Consider the following 14,983-nt stretch of genomic DNA (forward strand, 5'->3'; position numbering starts at 1 on the left):
AGAAACCATATTGGTCTCCCTGACAGGTTCCAGAGAAAATTAACAGGTCCTGAAAAGATGGGAAAACACTCCTACAATAAATAACAATAGAAGTCATTGAGCTTTCAGCACTTATATCATTGGCCATTTTTTAAAGCATTTTTGCATATTAATGCTTACAAATCCTGTTGTACTAGAAAGCTCTCTGGGTGTTAGAATTTTCCACAATCAGTCATAAAGCTAAAAACAAGTCTTCATCATCCATCTCAAAAAGTGGAAATAAGATACCCCAACCTGAGGAAAAAAATCAGTTGCCAAAATTTTTCTTGTCTGATTTCAGAATGAGAAGTTCAAATCTTGAAGCTCTTCACATACACCAAAAAAAAAAAAAAAAAAAAAAAAAAAAAATCATTTCAATGTGAACTTCATTACCATATATTTATATATCAAAGACAAATTAAATCCAAAGCCATGCATTTTCATCATAATTCCCTCAGAAAATATTATCAAGACAGCACTTTCTCACAAAATGCTTTGATTTGTTTCAGTTAACTTTTCCCAAAGAAAAAAAACCAAAACTCTGTTAAATAAAAAAAGTTTAATGTCTGAGATTTTCCTGGTGATAACTTGAGATCTGAATATATACAGTTTTGGGTACTGGTCCTTCTCCTGGAAAGAAAAGCACAAAAAAGAGACCTGTGAGTCAGAGCCTGCCAGCAGCTGTACAGACACAGTCCTCTGAAGGCCAACAGGCACTGTAGGGCTATAAAAAAAAGACAGAGCTTGCAAGTCATGCCTGAGCTAACGCTGACTTGCCAACGACCTCACTGACCACAGTTCAATTTAGCATCTTGCACCATATAGAGGAACAAAAATACCATTAGGACATATTTTCATGTGCTGCAAAACTGAGTCCTTTATGTGCTTCCACTCGAATCCATGATTGCCTATTGCAAAAGCAAAGGTGCTGAATGTGGAAAATAAACATTAGCATCAACTAATTATCTTTATGCACACAAGCAGAGTCTTGTTCTTCCTCTGAAACTAAAATAAGAACCTTGGAGCTGATGCAAGTAGTACTGCAAGGAACTTGAGGAACCTAAATATTCATGAGTCTGGACTGACAGAGAACAAATGCTTTAGAGCTCATTCCTTTGAGATAACTGCAAAAGTGCTCCTGCAAGAGCAAGCCATGCAACCCAGCCCTGAAGCCTGACACTGCTGCCTGCACACTAAGCGAAGCCAGGGGCTGAGCTTGCTTTGGCTTCCTCCCTTTTATAAATCTTTCAGAAAGCTCCAACCAGTTGCTGGCAGCCCCTGCTCTTCTCAGAGTAATGCAGCCACTGTTAATGTTAGCAGTAATCTTGTTTTCCTCATGTGGCAGGTTGAAATTGTGATGTCCTTGCTGGGCATGTTTTGCCCTCCGCTGTTCGAAACCATTGCTGCCCTAGAGAACTACCATCCCCGCATCGGGCTGAAATGGCAGCTGGGACGGATCTTTGCCCTGTTCCTTGGGAACCTCTACACGTTTTTGTTGGCCTTGATGGATGATGTCAATGAAAAAGTAAGAGCTGAGCTGAAAAGCCACTTTCAGTAGTAGTGTTGTCCAGAGCCAAGGGCAAGCACAGCCTGTCCCTGCAGCCACCAAGGATGATCACTCCATTTGCAGCAGGCGCTTCCATCCTCCCCTGGAGGGACCAGGGCAATTTGTTCTGCCCTGAAATATTACGAAGTCAGGAAGGGGGAGAGGGTGGAGGCTCCCCTGCACACACTAGCCTTGCTGGAGGTCTGACTCCTCCATGTGTGGGGAGCAGGCTGCTAGCTCCCCGAAACTCACAGTGCCCTGAGCTGCTTTTGGTCTGGAGGGGCTGCTGCTCCCTTGCTCCTGGCAAAAGGGAAGGAGTTTCTGTGCTATTTCCAGTGCCAGCACAACTCCACTGTAAGTAAATGACTATATACTGGGTGTTAACTGGTAGGGAGAAGCCCACCACCTTGGGTCTCTCCAAACATATCTTCTGGGGCCCCCATGTCATGAAGTTTTTGGCTAGGAAGTGTTTTCATTGCAGCTGGCTGAAGAGGACGTGGTGAAGAACATCACGCACTGGATGCTGCTGGGCCACAACAACTCGTCTGCGTGGAATGACAGCACTGCCACCTCACCTCCCCTTGATCCTGCAGACGTGCCCAGGGGACCCTGCTGGGAGACAACCGTTGGCATTGTGAGACATCCATTATGTATTAAGTCACTTGGCTGGTTTGGGGTGGGTTTCAGGTTTTTTCTTGATGTTCTTATAATTTTCAGGCTTGAAGTTTTCCTCACAAATGGCATCTCCTTTCCTGACTCTTGTATAGCAGCACCAAGGCAACATAGATCCTTGGCCACAGTTCCCAAGCTGTAGTGGTGAAACCCCCAACTACTAACACATGGTGAGGTCATGGGATAAGAGCAGAATTAGGCAAAAATAATATCCCTGACATGCATGCAGGGTGGCCTTCAGTCTTCAGAATTTCACCCCACAAACCCACCCTGCAACTTTCCCACTTTGGGCAACTTTCTTCATTCACCAAGAAGCTCTGCAGCCAGATTATGCACAACATAAAAAGTAAAAGCAATTAATTATTGGCTGATAGAAATAGCCAGGACTTAACCAAGCTATGAGACTATGCTTTACCGCACAGATTCCAATGGGTTTCCACTTGCCTTCAGTCAAGTGGGGAAGGACCAGCCACTGCTGCTCCTTGGAAGGGGCTCATCCTCAGTGCAACTGCCCAGCCATAGCAGAGCCATGCACAATCAAAATTACTCTTAGTTCATATATGTTTTATACCAGCATTACTGCAGCATTTACATTCTGCTTAACTTTTACATGCTGCCACAACATACAGCACAGTCACTAACACTAGCAGCAACCACCAGGGCTCATGGAGCTCACGGTTTCCAAGCACAGAGGCAAAGTTTAGGCACTGCCAAATGTTTGGAAACAGGCAGGGAGTTTGCTCTCTCATGCCTTTCTGAAGGTTACTGTCCTATAAAGACAAATGGCTTAATAAAAAAACATGGCACCAAATGCTCTACTGAAATTACAGGAGCTAAATGTTTTTTTTTTTTCCTTGTTTTAAATGGCAGGAGTTTGTAAGGCTCACTGTGTCTGATATCCTGGTGACCTACATAACCATCCTGGTGGGAGATTTCATCCGAGCTTGCTTTGTCAGATTTGTGAATTACTGTTGGTGCTGGGACCTAGAGGCTGGATTTGTAAGTCAATATCTTATAGCTGAAAATATAGAAGTAATTTAGGGCCATCTGTTCAAATGCTGCAAACAGACTGGTTTTGAAATATTCCAGTGGTCTTCTGGTCTTGTCTGATACTTTAATTGGTGTTGGTCATCTCTGCATCACTTCTCTGGATAAGTCAGTTTCACCCCAGAAAAAACAACCTAAAAAATGCAGCTCTCTCCTACCTCAGGGCTTTAAAACATGAAGTTGAGCTTAAAAAAACCCAACCTAATCTGATCTTCATTCAGTCATTAACACCCCAAACATTTGGGCTCTTCTATATCTCTTCTCAAAGCCCTAGACCTTCCTGTTCATTGCCCACTCAGCAGGTAGTAGCGTGTTTTACTCACAGCATCATCTTCTGATCAATGCTGGAAGCTGGTTCTACTCCTGCTGCAGTGGAGCCAAGAGCCTTTCCTTCCTCTCTCCCATATGTGTGACACAAAACAGTGCTGGACTCTTTGATATTCGCAAAGGCTCCAGTACCTAAGCAGCCAGTATTGCAGCTGCCCAAATACAGAACAAAGTAATAATAATAAAAAGTCCAGTGTTTCACATAAGAAGCGACAAAAACAAGTGGATTCAGACAAAAATGGAAATACCTGGCAAGAACACAATTCTGTCAGTGCACCAGTTACCTAACTGGCAGGGTTTCCAGAAGGGATTTGGAGAAGAGGTGGGCTGTGCAGGTGTCTAGAAGGGCCTTGGCCAAGCAAGGAAAGTCAGGGTGCAGCAGGCATTTTGCTGCTTATGGAGTATTTTGCATTTTTTCTGGGGGAGGCAGAGAATGTTTCCCAGGGTGGTTGAGGAACTTCAGAGCTTGGAGGAACCTCCGGCAGCCAAGCAGCACACAGCTGCTCCTACTGCATGTGATCACAGGTCATGGTCTTGTTGAGGCTTCTGGTTTCCTCCTCCTGGCATGTTCTCTCAACTTATTAAAAACCTTTGATATTTTTTTAGGTATTTTCCTTAAAACAACCTTTAGAAATATCACATAGGGTTTTTCTTCATTCTTAAGGTCTCCACTGTACAAATAGTCTCTTCTGTCCTGCAGGCATTCCTTGATATATTGAAAAAAATAAACAACAGCTAACATTTCCTGCATATCCACCCGCCACCTCCCAGTACAATTTTTGAGAGCTGCTTTAGGGTTTATTCTACACTTCCCTCCTTTCCTGTGGCATTTGGCATCAGGCTGCAAAGTTATTTTGCACTGAGAAACAGACCCCATTCAGCATCTGTCAGGGGATGATCAGACTAACAAGCTCCAGCAAGTCCGTTTTTGCAAATGAGCAGTCCAACCCAGCCCGCAAGGAGCTCAGAGGGAGCAACGCAAGGCCCTTATTTATTATGACTGTTATTTCTGTGGTTAATTAGAAGTGTTAACTTGTAGCCCATAACACGGGGCAGTACTAAAGTGCTTAAGCTCTGTGACTTGGCAAAGGCAAAACTCTCTTTCCATGTGAAATGGCTCCCATGGTAGTAACAGAAAGAAGAGAGCACAGTGGGCTTCCCCCATCTTTTTCTCCTGCATCTTTGGGAGATTCATATAATTCAGTTTATTAGTCCACCAGTGCTCAAGCAGGGTTTTTTTTCCCCAGACCCAGGAATGAAAGCAGAGTCAAAGATGGTTTAGTATAAGCTATCTAATCCATGCAGCCATGGGGATTAACAAAATTGTGTATGTGTTTTTCTAATGCACATAGTGAACATCTCTTGTTTAACCCAGCCTTCTCACACAGAAGGACAGCAGACACCAAAAGTGGCTTTTTATCCCCATTAAAACAAAGACAAGCATTAACCTCTAGCTAAAGATTTGAAGTAGAAATGAACCAGAATCAAAAAAACAAAGAAAAACTTCCCAAAACCGTGAGCAGTCAGCTAAGCAAGATTCTGACTAGGCTCCTTCTGAGTTTTCATCATAAAAGACAAACATCTTAAACCTCAACTTCATGAGCTCCTGACGGTACTAAGTACATGCAAATTGGGTGAAAAACAGACAGACAGCAAAGAACATTTCAAACATTTAAGGGCATGACCTATCATTTCTTAGAACCATGTTTTCTGAATTGCATTTAAAAAAAATAGTATTTTTCCCAAAAAAAAAGTAAAATAAAAACTTTGTGCATCATCCAAGCTGCCAAATATCATCCGAGTTTTGTGTGCACAAAAGCAGATATGTAGAAGAAACAGGAAGTTCATCATAGGCAAATCTGTCAGAATAATCATTTATAAAACAACAAATACTGTTCTGGACTTACCACCATCAGCTCCCACATCAGACAGGTTGCTGAACTCCTGAAACAGGAGTTTTTTAACTACTGGCTAGTATGGAGCTAAATGCCACCAGATACACATCAGGTCATATATTCCCTCCTATTCCTCTCTCTTTGTCCTCTGTTTCTGTTCTTCAGCTCGAAATAAGAATCCTTATACCCATCAGCAAACAATAGCAGGCACCTCTAGCAACTACAAACTCTCCTTTCTTTCCCCATGCAGCCGTCCTATGCTGAGTTTGACATTAGTGGCAATGTTTTGGGTTTGGTCTTCAACCAGGGAATGATTTGGTAAGATACTTTCCTTTTTGTTTTGTTTGGGTTTTTTGTCATTATTTAGAAAACCTGTCAGTGGAGTTAGAAATCTTTCAAGCCAGCTAGAAAAATCTTTGGGTTTTGGTTTTATCTGATTGTTTGGCTTTCTGTACTTGATTACAAAAGCGGAAATTTCAAAATGCCAGTTTACTCACCCCAAGAGAAGTAGCAGTGAGATAACTGCAGCAGTGAGCAGTCTTGCAAACCTTGCCCTACTTTCACTTTTATTAGGTTGGGGTCTTTATGTAGTTGCCTTTGATGTTTTACTATTGCCCTTTTTTTAACATTTCCAAATTTCACCATATATATGTGAGCAGAAATGGGTCTAGGACAGCTCAGCTCAGCATGTTGTGTTGGCTGTGATGAGTTGTCCTGGAACCATGAGATACAGAAATTAAAATAACGGTGATAAAATGCTAGGAGATAACATTAAAAGTAACAATGAGATAAAGGCAACTGCATCAAACAAGCTGTGTTGCCCCGCATAGAGTTGTCCTAGACCCATTCTGCCCTGCTGTGACAGCAGGAGAAGCAACAGGACAAAACACCCTCACCTCCTGTGGCAGCATGGTTTCTTTTGCCTCAGATTGATTATTTCTGCCTGTTCCTCTACTACAACATCTCTGCAGACTCAGGGAGGTCTCTCCCTGCTGGTTACACTCACCTGATATTTTCCAAGCTATCCCCAAGTGATTTTTATCACAAACTGAAAATCTTCCTTTACAAGCACTGAGGGGTCTGAGACGTCCCTGGTCCTCAGTGTATGGTTAAGCATATCCTAACGTGGATGCAGGTGACTTCTCCTCCAGGAGCAGGGGGGTAGCATAAACCAGCTCACTCAGACTTTATTTGTGGGTAAACTTGACACCACATTGATACTTTCTTCCCTTCTTCTGAAAAAAAAAACCAAAAAAACCCACAAAAACACAAATACACTCTAGTCTGTCAAAAAATAGCACCTGTCCTTCTCCTTTCCTTTTCAGGATGGGATCCTTTTACGCACCAGGGCTCGTGGGTATAAACGTGCTGCGCTTATTAACCTCCATGTATTTTCAGTGCTGGGCTGTTATGAGTAGCAATGTCCCTCATGAACGAGTCTTCAAAGCATCCAAGTCTAATAATTTTTACATGGGACTTTTGCTGTTGATCCTGTTCCTCAGCCTCCTGCCTGTGGCTTACACCATCATGTCCCTGCCTCCCTCCTTTGACTGTGGACCATTCAGGTACCAGCAAAACACCTCAAACACTAGTTTTCTGCTCTGATACATGAGAGCATTTGAATGAAGTTAGAAGGCCTAGACTCCAGCCAGGGATGGATTTTCACCAGAGATGGTGAAATGTCTCCATTCTCCATCTGGTTAAATCCTTAGCAATGTGAGTAAGTGAGCTCTGTTCAACTGTGGACAACAGGAGTCAAAGAAAGCACCAGAGGACAGCAGAGGTGGGAGAGCAGAGTGCAGACCACAGTAAAAAAGCAATGGGAGCACCCCTAAGGTTCCTAGAAACATTGTGGGAGCAAAACTAAAAGCCAGTCCAAAGCCTTCTCTTTCTAAGACCTTCCATAGAACCAAGAACTCCCACACCACAACATGCATTTTACATGTTGAGTTTTGTTGGAAAACAGCATGAAATTTGTAAGTCTGAGCCTGAAGAGTTGCAGCTTTTTTATTAGTATTATTAGGAGAGCATCAGCACTGCACAAAGCATTCAGTGAACTAAATTAACTAATAAAGTCGAATTTGATTGAGCAACATCATTTCCTGGACCCACTGAGTTTGTCTGACTCAGCAAAGAGCCAGCTTGGAACAAATAATTCCTGTAGATGCACTTTTTCAGGTTATCCACTTCTTAATGGAGAATGACAATAGAAAACTAAAAGACTCCGGGAAGAAGGCAAGAGACCAAAACTCTCTCCATTCTATACCAAGGACAGGTGTCAAAGAGCAGTGTTAGAAGATCTGACAAGAAACTTCCTGCATGCACACTGTCATTTGCAGATGACTAATCTGCAATGTGAAAGTGCTATTTCAATTCCCAGTCGACCGTTCCAAAAGCCACTCAGCCTGATTCAGACCCCAGCACACTCTTTCAACTGCAAGCTCAGTTCTCCTGGGCTTAAAGCCGTTGATGAAGTTGGGATGCCATTTAGCCAAAATTCTCTTTATTGACTCTCAGTCTTCAGAACAGGGTTCAGCACCTTCCCGAGTAGACTCCTGCAAGATCCCAGGAGGCAACAAGGCTAGAGATGTGGAATAGCACGTCAGGTTGAATTCACCTCGAAGGTCGTTACGTAATCCAGCCTTTTACAGATTTATTCTCCTTTAATACAGAATGCTCTCATCTGCTGTATCAATCCGGGCTGAAATTACTCTTTCACTGAGTTTCCTATTGAGCATTAATCACAGCTTGCTATTTTTGCCATTACTTAGCAGCTCTTCAAATTGGCTCATTTTTTCGGAAAGCCGGATTTTGCATATGGAAAGTCATCTCCACCATGAAAAAGCCATATTTAACAACATATTGATCAGAAATGTATGGCTACTGCAATCTGTAGGGGTTTTATACATTTCAGAGCACGGGGGGTGTAAATAGTCAGATCTCATAAAGAAGCCACATGTGGAAATATATTTATTAACTCCAAGATCAAGATGGCCTAGCAGAGATTATTCTTATAATCAGTGGGGGCAGGGAGGAATGAAGACATCTCAATATCCTTTGTGGCCAACAGCAAGCTGCTGCTAACTGAAAAAGAGAGGAAACATGCTGCTTAGCATTGTTAGATTAGGAGCTGTTTTGTCCCTCCAGGAAAAACCTACACTCTCTAACTAGTTGTTTGTCTTTCCAGTGGGAAGAAAAGGATGTATGAAGTCATTCAAGAGACCATTGAGCTTGATTTCCCAGCTTTTATTGCCAAGATCTTCAGCTATGTGGCAAATCCAGGACTGATCATACCTGCAATTCTGCTCATGGTGTAAGTTTTCCTTGCAATATTACATGCGTGGCTGGGGGGAGAACATTAAAAAAAAAAAAAAAGCTGGGATGTTACTGAGGTCTAAATACAGCTTCTGCCCAGGTAACAGCTCAGATTAGGGCAGACACATGCTCTGCATGCCCCTCACCTTTGCCCAACCCAATTTCCCAAAATTTAATTCCCTGATGCAATTAAACACAACTTTGTAGATGAAACACGTTGCTGACAGAGGCCTCATGGATATCAAAGCCATCACAACTTCCATACAAAAAATTTTCAGTAGCCAGTCAGAAATAAATGGACACTCTCAGCCTGGTGCCTTTTGGCGACGCAATTTTTGTCACAGCTGGTGATATTTACAGCCCTGCCAAGCCAAGGCATTAAAAGAATCACATGTTCCAACAATATGAAGAGGTGTGGGTTTTATTTGGGCTGTTGGGTTTTTTGTTTGGTTGGTGTTTGTTGGTTTGCTTTTTTTTGCTTGTTTGTTTTTTTTCCCCAATACTTCTTGAATTTGTTTCGGTGCTGTCTGATCATTTCAGCTTTGAAACCACACTTAACCCCTAACACCTTCAGCAGCACTAGGACCAGGCTGGTTCTCTTTTTTTCCTTTTATTTTTTTTTAAAAAGATATTTTTGGCATTATTCTCAAGGTTTCCTTAGCTATCAAACTGAATGGGAGAACCGTGGCCAAATTTTGTAGGCAGCTCTGAAATCTCCAGACTAAACAATGGGAGACAGGGAAAGGGCTAGGGAGTGTATTACATATGCTTGCCTGCTCGGACTCTTCCTAGGGCACACAATGGAGATGGGCCTCTGGGCTGATTCAGTATGGCCATTCTTGGGCACTGTGATCCTTCATTCTGAATAGGTTACACTGAAGATAATGTTACTATGCTTTTTATAGAAACAGACTGAGAAAAATCCCAATTAAACTGAAAATGACCTGTCATCCCCCTACCTGCCTCAAACCACTTACTCATTTTAATCTAAATAAAGACAAAAAGTCATTGACATAAAGGCAACTCAATCAAATGTGAGAAATGAAGAAATAATTATCAGATAAAGCCAATTCAATCAAATGTATTACAAACAGGTTCTTTCAGGTCAAAGTACTGAGCATAGTTTTTAAAATTGTTTTGTTGGCTTCTAAGTGCACTTGTTTAACATGACTTTTAGAAAATATCTCAGATTTGATTGAGTTGCCTTTATGTCATCATTAACTTTTCATGTTGCAAATTGTGTCTCATGCACATACACTCCCCTATATATACAGCTTCCTTGCAGAAACCAGAGCCCTGTGAGCAGTCACCTGCTCCTCAGGGTTCTGTTCACGGTGGAGAAGAAACAACATTCACTGGTCTGTGGCCAGTTGTCCCAGCAGTGAGTTGGTGGTGCAGAAGTGTCCTGTGGCCAGTTGGCCCTTTCCCACAGCAAAGACATCCTTTCAAATCCTCTTTCTGTTGCATTTTCCCTTTCCCCTCTCTGTCCCAAGACCCCTTAAGGGCTACTCAATCTTGAACAAACTCAGCCTTTCTTTTACTATAAACCTGCAATAAACCAAGGACAGAGGAAACTCAGGCTTAGCCTGCTGACAGGCTCATATCTGACAGTGTCTGGGAGACCAAGTGAGTTCATAGCCTTTCCATCAGTGCTCCATTAAACACAGGAGTCAGCAGGGGAGGAAGCTGTAGTGGCTGGAGACTATGCCAGCGCCTAATGCAGAGGGTGAGGAAGGACTCAAAAAGGAACAGGAATGGACTTGTTCAGTTACTCAGTGAACTTGAGAAGGCAGCTCAGAAGCAGTGTGTGGCATCCCAGATGGTTTGGAATAGGCAGATCCAGTTACCTTTATGAAAAGGGAGAAGTTCTAAGGACTTAGATCTTGGCTGGTCACAACAAAAATGGCAGAGCAGTGCCAAAGTCCTGGATTACAAGGCAATAGATTTCTTAAGCAATGAGTTTGACCACATAGAAGCAATGAAACTATTGCACACTTAAAGATCAAAAATAACAATTTTCAAACTCACGAAGACTGAGTTTTGGGTTAATACTAGGCAAAAGGAAGCAAATACATTTCCTCCAGAGAGACCCTGACAAAAAGCCTTAAGAAAGGCCCATCCAGAGTACACTCTCTTGATCTTCCACCTGGAAACCAGTATGCTGGTACATGGTGTCTTGCTGGGTTTAGAGTCAGACACTGCTGACAAAATCCTCAAGCCTGGTTTGAGGACAATAAACTTGGGCTGGAGCCACAAACGTAGGTTGTGAACTGTCAGAAAACTTATTTTAGTCTGCTTTTTTCTTTTGTCTTGGGTTTGTTGGGTTTTTTCTCTCTTTTCCAAGAGAATTTTCTACTTTACTTAAAAATAAAAATAAAAAAATCTATACTGATCAACTGAATGGCTGGTGCTTTCCTGGGAATGGCTTGGAGTGACTGAGCAGATGATGTTTATAATTTATCAGAACAAAAGCACTTTAAAAAAGCAAGAGGAAACATTTTTTACAACCAAAATATTACTGGCTGGCGAGTGGTAGTGGTGGCGAGACAGCCCCAGACATTTGGGCATGTTTTAATGCACACACTTCCCTGTGTGCCAAAGGCTGGCTGCCAGCACACCCTCTACCATTCCACTCGCCTTTTGGTTTCTTCCAGCTTGGCTCCTTTTTTTCCCTGGCTTTGGCGTTTCCTTTTTGCAGGAGAAGGGATAGAAACAAAAGCCAGAGGCTTTGGCCTGGCTCCTGCTCACCTTCCGTTCCATCTCTGATCACTCCCGACAGCCCCTTGGCAGGCTACAGAAGGCAGCTAGCCCTGGCCAAGGGAGAAGGTGGACTGTGCCTTGAGGACAATGGCCTGTCACTATTTTCCTTGTTTCCTATTTTTTTCTAAGCTCCCTGTGTGACCTGGTTTTTCTTTGAGCCATGGCAGAAAGCCATATGTTTTATTAGAGGAGTAGGTTTTCACCCAGCTGATTAGTTGAATGGGCTCTTCACCAAGGAAAGACCCAAGGGCCAAAGTTTGTGCAAAGCAAGAAGAGGGAGTCCGTGGCAAATCAAGGTGAAGGCAGGATTGTCACTTTTCTTCTGCTGAAGCAGAAGTGAGCCACTAGACTGGCTCAGCCCATCTTACCTGACCATGCCAGAGTGTGACCAAAGAACAGCAATGAAGCTGGTGAAGGGTCTACTGCTCTTCTTAGGAGCATCTGAGGAAACTGAGGTTGTTTAGTCTGGAGAAAAGATGACTAAGGGGAGACCTTATCGTTCTCAACAACTACGTGAAAGGAGGTTGTAGTGAGAGTTTGGTCTCTTCTCCCAAGTAACAAGCTATAGAATAAGCAGAAATGTTCTTAACTTGCACCAGGGGAGGTTTAGATAGGATATTAGGGAAAATTTATTCACCAAAAGAGCTGTCAAACATTGGAACAGGCTGCCCAGGGAAGTGGTTAAAATACCATCCTTGGAAGTATTTAAAAGGTGAGTAGACGTGGTGCTTAGGGATGTGATTCAGTGGTGGACATAGCAGTGCTAGGTAAATTGTAAGACCAGGTGATCTTAAAACTCTTTTCCAACCTAAATGATTCTGTGATTCTATACCAAGATACAGCCTGAATTTTTTCTAAGCCTTGTTCCTATAAGGCAGTTTGGAGACAGCTGGTGAGAAAAGCAGGTATTAGAAAGTAGGCAAAAATTAAAAGTCCTCTCCCTATGAAACTTTCTCTCTCCCCTGATCCTATCACTACAGCAACATACTTGTTTTTGTAGCCTCGCCATCTATTACCTAAATGCTGTGGCTGCAGCGTATCAGCGCGCCAATGCAGAGCTGAAGAAGAAAATGCAAATGGTAAGTACTGATCTGGCAAAGCCATCTTTGACATACCATGTACTTCAAGTTCAATATGCAGCATATGCTTTTCAATTGCTCTTCACTTCTAAACACAGCAGTGACACAATGGGAAGATGCATTTTGTGCTTATTCGGTCGTCTCTGATGACATTTAATTGCTTACTGCAAAGAGTGGTCACACCCCATAATAGGCTGCTATTTCATACATCAAAACTACAGTGAGTTTTTCCAAAAATTGTACTTTTCACCTACAAAATTAGTTACCTCAAATTTCAAGTAATGTTTTGGAGCCTGACATTTTCCAGGGACAGCGATAAGACTATCAAAACGACACCCAGATTTTGTACAAGCTGAAGCATAAAGAACTATAAATAATGACACGGCAACAATATTTTTTACCAGTAATCCTCAAAGCACTTTACAAAGGAGGCTGATGTCTCTCTGCCATGCAGGTGAGAAAAGCAAGATGCACACAGATGCAATGACTCAAATTAGCAGGGTCAGATTTGGACTTCATAATATTCAGAACTGGAAGAGGTTGCAAATGCAGAGCACCATAAGCAGGGACCCCTGAACTAATGTGAATTAGATCTGGCAGCAAAATATCTGCAAAAGTGCCGCTTTGCTCTGATAATTAATCTCAATGAGAAACAGCAAAGGTGTTCTGCTGCCAGGGCCTGTGCTGGTCTGGCAGCACCAGTTTCCCCTAGAGTTTTCCTGGTGAGTCTCTAGCCCTGTGCTGTTTTGTATGACATGTGACCAAAGAATCAAGCATCAGGAGAGAATATGGTGCCACCAAAGGACTGGTATCATTTTACTGGTACAGGGCAGGATCCAAGCCAAGGAAGCAATGCCACATCAAGCAACCCATTGCACAGAGATCATTGCAACATTACAAGTGAGGATGTGAGCACTTAGAAATGAGGCTCCATAAAATTACACTCAAACACTCAAATTCAGAACTGATCGTTCATGGACATGGCTTAAAATAAGGGTATTGGTGCACAGGGCATCTTCAAGCATGGCAGGAGTTGAACAGGTGCTATGGCAAGCTCAGACTTAGTGGCATGTAGTCTATTTCATACTGCACAAAATGGTTATGATAAAGGTTTAAGAGAGCAAAAAGCCCCATGGAGGGGTCACAAAGCAGGGACCGGTGCTACTCAAAGAAACGGAAACATCTCCAGACAATAAATAAATGCAAGTAAAACCAGAGACAGCCCTACAGCCCATCCCCATGCTACCACGCCTTTCTCCTCTTCCTCTGGAATTTATCATTGATTCCCTCCTGCCTAAGAGGTCCACATTTAAAACAAATCAAAACCCTAGGGAGGGCAGATTGGCAGCTGCGAAAACAGACAGCCTGGTAGACCTAAACCATGTTATCAGCAAGTGCTTTGCCCTAACAAGACCAGAGCCATCACTGCCCAGGCTCTTGTTCCTACCTGGGATGTACCTTCTTTCCCTAAACCCCTTGGTCACTGGACCAAGATTCAACACCTTGAACTTGGCAAAGAAGATACGTTCACATCAACAAACACTTAGCCAGGCTAGCCATGACACCTGGCCACCATTTCCCAGATTGCATCAGCAGTTTCAAACTAACCAAATGGTTTCTATTGATGCAGCAACGTGAAGAAGAGAAAAACAAGAGAAACAACAAAGCCAGCACTAACCTTGTGCTGCAAGATCTAGAGGACTTAATTATACCAAGAACGAAGACTGAAAGTCACCCTAAACAAGCAGAAGGTAAAAACTAACCAACCTTCCCCTCAGCCCTCCTGAAAAGGTTCCTTTTGCCACAAAAAATGACTGGGAAAAATTGAGAAACTGGAGCAATACACAGTTGCAAGAGATTGGATGAGTACAACTAGCACAGTTTTTGTCTGCCTACACAAGTCCACCTCCCGATGGACACTCAGGGAAGGCAAGTTTTTAGAATGGAGTATGTCACACATAGGTTTATTACAGTGTGAGACTTGTAATCCAAAAGTATCATTCATAATTGCAGCTATTAACCATGCTGGTCAATGCCAGCAATTTATTCTGGCAACAATGCTGAAACTCCAGCATTATTTCTGTGCTGATGAGTTGATCCAGGCACAGACTTTTCTCCAAATTGAAGTTTCATCAGAAAATTAATTATGAATGAGATAGAAGCTTTTTACAGGACCATTGCTGTAAGATATGCTGAGGGGGTGAGTGGCTGATCAGAAAGATGCAGGAGGAGACACTGGCACCAGGCTCTGGCCACTCTCAAGGAAGACAGTTCCTGCAGGTCTGAACCAGCCATTTCCTGACCACCAGAGCCTCCTGCTCTCA

General features: G+C 42.8%; 1 protein-coding gene across 1 annotated transcript in view; it reads left to right on the top strand.

Annotated features, from left to right (window-relative positions):
* Window positions 1–14,983, top strand: part of TMC2 (transmembrane channel like 2) — a 31,156-nt gene that overhangs the window by 15,409 nt on the left and 764 nt on the right. The window contains exons 12-19 of the mRNA XM_051611165.1: window positions 1,364–1,543; window positions 2,046–2,198; window positions 3,107–3,235; window positions 5,756–5,823; window positions 6,831–7,070; window positions 8,693–8,818; window positions 12,581–12,659; window positions 14,290–14,410. Coding sequence (XP_051467125.1) covers window positions 1,364–1,543; window positions 2,046–2,198; window positions 3,107–3,235; window positions 5,756–5,823; window positions 6,831–7,070; window positions 8,693–8,818; window positions 12,581–12,659; window positions 14,290–14,410 — 1,096 coding nt within the window. The remainder of the gene's footprint in view (window positions 1–1,363; window positions 1,544–2,045; window positions 2,199–3,106; window positions 3,236–5,755; window positions 5,824–6,830; window positions 7,071–8,692; window positions 8,819–12,580; window positions 12,660–14,289; window positions 14,411–14,983) is intronic.

Source organism: Apus apus, chromosome 2 (assembly GCF_020740795.1).
Source record: "Apus apus isolate bApuApu2 chromosome 2, bApuApu2.pri.cur, whole genome shotgun sequence".
In the NCBI taxonomy this organism is placed as follows: Eukaryota; Metazoa; Chordata; class Aves; order Apodiformes; family Apodidae; genus Apus; species Apus apus.